The following is a 4,072-nucleotide window of genomic DNA, read 5'->3' as shown; positions in this document are numbered from 1 at the left end:
AAGGTATACATGGCTATAAGCTGATTTTATAAATGAATGCATGCAGATTGCATATAGAAGCAATGTGGATTTGGGATGTAGGAATATCATAAGAGCATTAAGGGGCCTAATGAGCCTAGTAGATTAAAATAAGTGAGGTCAATACACGAATCATAATTCAGTAAATCAAGCTGAATATGAACTGTGATAAAATGTGCAGAACACAGTGTAGATGAATGATTGATCTCAGGACGGGACAGAGTCGTTCTGCTGTCTGAAGAGCAGGAGACTGCTGAGCGTGTTTTCCTGCTTTGGCACTTGACCATTTACACTGAAGAGTCTTTCTTTAACACCGCCCGCCGCACAAAGGCGCGGGGTGTTCGGGGGCAGCTAAACGTTTGCAGACTGCGGAGCGCAAAAAAGGTCAAAATGTTTGTATTATTTTTGAAAAGGGAGGCGCACACATCTCCTTTCCGCCTGATTGGCCGGACTTGACAGTGATTGACGTGCAGCCATGGCAACCGGGCAGCCAATCTGCCAAGTCCAATAGGAAATCATCGGAGGGGGGCCTGACTGTCTTTTTCCTCCCCCCCTTCAAAAACACATCTCGGCTCGGGCTTTAATTCTTTCCCGCATCCCACCTTGAAAAATACATCGCGGCTCCGGCTTTAATTGTCTCGCACCTTCAGCCCTTTGCCAGCCAAGTTTGCCCGCAGCACGAGGATGCGGTAGCCGGCCCCCCGCGCACCGTCGTTCCTCCTCCGCGGCGTCTCGCTGCTCGTTCACGGCTGGTCACACGGCGGGTGCGCCAACTTTGGGATTGCCTCGTTTTTTTCAGAGGGTGGTCTTGGATTTGCCTCGGCGCACGGAGGGAAGCAGCGGAGGACTCGACGCGGAGGCGAGAGGGCGAGAGGAGAGGAGAGAGAAAGGAGGGGGAGAGGGAAACAACAAGGAGAAGCCTCCATGTTTCAGCTGCCCATCTTGAATTTCAGCCCCCAGCAGGTCGCCGGGGTCTGCGAGACCCTGGAGGAGAGCGGGGACGTCGAGCGCCTCGGCCGCTTCCTGTGGTCGCTGCCCGTCGCGCCGGCGGCCTGCGAGGTCCTCAACAAGAACGAGTCGGTGCTGAGGGCCCGCGCCGTCGTCGCCTTCCACACCGGCAATTTCCGCGAACTCTACCACATCCTGGAGAACCACAAGTTCACCAAAGAGTCGCACACGAAGCTGCAGGCGCTGTGGCTCGAAGCGCACTACCAGGAGGCGGAGAAGCTGCGGGGACGCCCGCTGGGGCCGGTGGACAAATACAGGGTACGCAAGAAGTTCCCCTTACCCAGGACCATCTGGGATGGAGAGCAGAAGACCCACTGCTTCAAGGAGAGGACCCGGCACTTGTTACGAGAGTGGTACCTGCAGGACCCGTACCCGAACCCCAGTAAAAAGAGGGAGCTTGCACAGGCTACCGGACTTACACCCACACAAGTAGGAAACTGGTTCAAAAACCGCAGACAAAGAGACAGAGCGGCGGCTGCGAAGAACAGGTGAGCCACACGCGTCTGCTGGACGATGTCTGATGACTGCAACTGTAAACAAAAGATTTATATCATCATAGGATACAAATAATGATTTAAAAAACACACACCGTGCATCTGGACTCGATCTATGCATCATGTGAATTACTACACATTCAGTTTACTATAACAAAACCAGGCCGTTTCCACGCTGCCTGCATGGAGCCATTCAACTCTGACATTTCTCTGCATATCACAATCATCCTCTAATCCCAACATCAGGGTTTTGTTTTTATTCTTTCGTCTGAACGCTGATCTCTGTGTCTGTGATGAAATGATATTTTATGGAGGATGAAATGCAAGAAAATGTCCAGTCAGCACTATTGTGACAATAACAAAAATATGGGAGAACAAAGCTCCTAATAAATGGTTTTATTTGTCACTTTTTTGAATAACAACATTGAGGCCAATTTGAGTCACATTAATTGCTAGCCTATATCATTTATTATATTATATACATGTAGTTATTTTTAATATTTGATTATTATGACACCCTATAGGCCAGTGGCTCTGTAACAACTTAAATGTATTTTAACTGCCTGTTACAATAATAGCCACTGTGCTGAAAGGCCTGTTACAGTGTGGGTCGAGGTCACACTGTTGAATTAATACAGCTGAAATAGCCTATAATCTTCCAATAGGCACTTAGAGTGAATGGTGTGAATTACTGAGATCTTGGTGAAATGGCAGTATTTGAAATAGTCCACTGTTGTATTATTATATTGCACATAATATATGTGATCTTGCTATGTTATAGTTATTTGAAATATACCATAAAAGTGCTAGTTGTTTGGGATATTTTCAACCATGCCCTCCTCAATTTTTTTCAAATGTAATTAAATATTTTTGTGAGAGTTAAAATTAAAAAGAGGTTGCATTTATTGAACCAATTGTTCCAGGAAATTCTTTAGACAGTACATTTTTTTGAGGGGGACAGAGGAAAATTGATAGGAGGCTGTTGTGCCACTATAAATCCTTCATTCTATATTTTCTATTTCCATGCAGTTGTCAGGAGGGTAAACACTGAAAAGGCTAATTCTTTCTCTTGTCCACGTCTCTCCAGGCTCCAGCAGCAGGTCCTGTCCGGCGGCTCGGTTCGCTCCCTGGCGGACGAGGACGGCACCGTGGACCGCCTGGGGAACTCGTCCAGTCCGGAGGCGAGTCTGTCCAGCAAAGCGGCGGCCTCGGCCATCTCCATCACCTCCAGCGACAGTGAATGTGACATCTGACACGGCCCCGGTGTCGATGAAGTGAAGAGGGATTCGAGTGAAAGACAATCTAATAAAAACGAGTCATAGTGCCTGCGTTGAGTTAAAACACAAAACACACACACATCACGCACACACACACACACACTCACACACACTGATACTGACCGATGCCAAAACGTGAGGGGATCTGACTGTGCGTCCTTATCCTGTTCTAGGCCTGTACACCTTTGGTGGCGTTTCACCCACGTGTGGATAAACTGAACTTAACACGGACCAGACATATTTCACGGACTAATCGCTAAACCGACGCCCGGAGAAGAAACGTAAAAAAAAAGAAGAAACATAAATCAACAACAACAACAAAAAAAAAGGAAAAGGGGATGAAGGCATCCGAGCGCCTAACCTGCTGTTCTCTGTGGGTATTTCATGTTGAAAAAAAAAGAACTGTGATATTTTTACTTTACTTTCAAAGTTTTATAAATAATGTTTATTTGCCTATTTAAAAAGAAACGATCTGCTCTGTCTCTTCGGATTTCATATTCATTTGCTTGGTGTTTTTAATACTTGTTGAGCATGCGCGCTTTAGTGAAAATGTGTTTCCGTATAACAGAAAAAAAAAAAAAGTAAAGATAACTTAATAAAATAATTGTTGATGAAGGAATTATACATTTTAAATTCTTTTTATTTGGGATTGCCGTGTGGGAGGAACAAGAAAAGCAAAGTGTGGGATAAAATTAGGGGACAAATATAAATATTGTTTAACAAAATCCTCCTTTAAAAATCGCTTTTCTTGATTAAAAACGGTTTTTTTTTTTCATTCCCCCTGACACGTTTACAGAGGGGACGCCTAATTGGCCAGCATGCCGGGCGTCCTGTAACGCAGGGTGACAGCGAGAGGTCACGCAGAGGCCGACGCACTAACCCGGATGATCTGCGGGAGAGATCACACAGATCACAACACGGCAGATTGAGGAAATGAGCTTTACGCAGTTTACACAAACAGGCCTCTTCATAATAAAGTCCATGCAAGTATGTGCGTTAAAGCAACCAGGCCGTTCATTGTAGCTGCAGATGCATCATTTAAATCAAAGGAGGCTAAAACCTCCATTATGACTGGTTTATTGCGGCTAAATCAATATACTTTTTGTTTTGAGTACGTGTGCACAATGTTTGCATCAACATCATGTTATACCTACGAATTAATGTGTCTGGATCATTCTGTTTCTTATATATGTTATTATATTTTAATTGGATTACGGGCATAAACCCAGGTGCATTATTATATAACAATATTGAGTCAAGTCATAATGATTTATT

The 4,072-nt window shown here is 45.1% G+C and overlaps 1 protein-coding gene across 1 annotated transcript; it reads left to right on the top strand.

Moving 5' to 3' along the window:
• Window positions 1–368: 368 nt before the first annotated feature.
• six6a (SIX homeobox 6a) lies at window positions 369–3,415 on the top strand. Its single transcript, XM_034575592.1, has 2 exons — window positions 369–1,514; window positions 2,608–3,415. Exons 1-2 carry the CDS (start codon window positions 943–945, stop codon window positions 2,771–2,773), a joined length of 738 nt encoding a protein of 245 aa, XP_034431483.1. The 5' UTR covers window positions 369–942; the 3' UTR covers window positions 2,774–3,415.
• The last annotated feature ends 657 nt before the right edge of the window (window positions 3,416–4,072 follow it).

This window comes from Hippoglossus hippoglossus, chromosome 22 (genome assembly GCF_009819705.1).
Source record: "Hippoglossus hippoglossus isolate fHipHip1 chromosome 22, fHipHip1.pri, whole genome shotgun sequence".
NCBI classification, from domain to species: Eukaryota; Metazoa; Chordata; class Actinopteri; order Pleuronectiformes; family Pleuronectidae; genus Hippoglossus; species Hippoglossus hippoglossus.
The sequence above is the reverse complement of the archived record's forward strand: the minus strand, read 5'-3'. Positions and strand labels throughout refer to the sequence as shown.

Coding starts and splice junctions, on each gene's coding strand:
- six6a (XM_034575592.1), top strand. CDS start 943: ATGTTTCAGCTGCCCATCTTGAATTTCAGCCCCCAGCAGGTCGCCGGG. Junction 1,515..2,607: donor GCGGCGGCTGCGAAGAACAG/GTGAGCCACACG, acceptor ACGTCTCTCCAG/GCTCCAGCAGCAGGTCCTGT.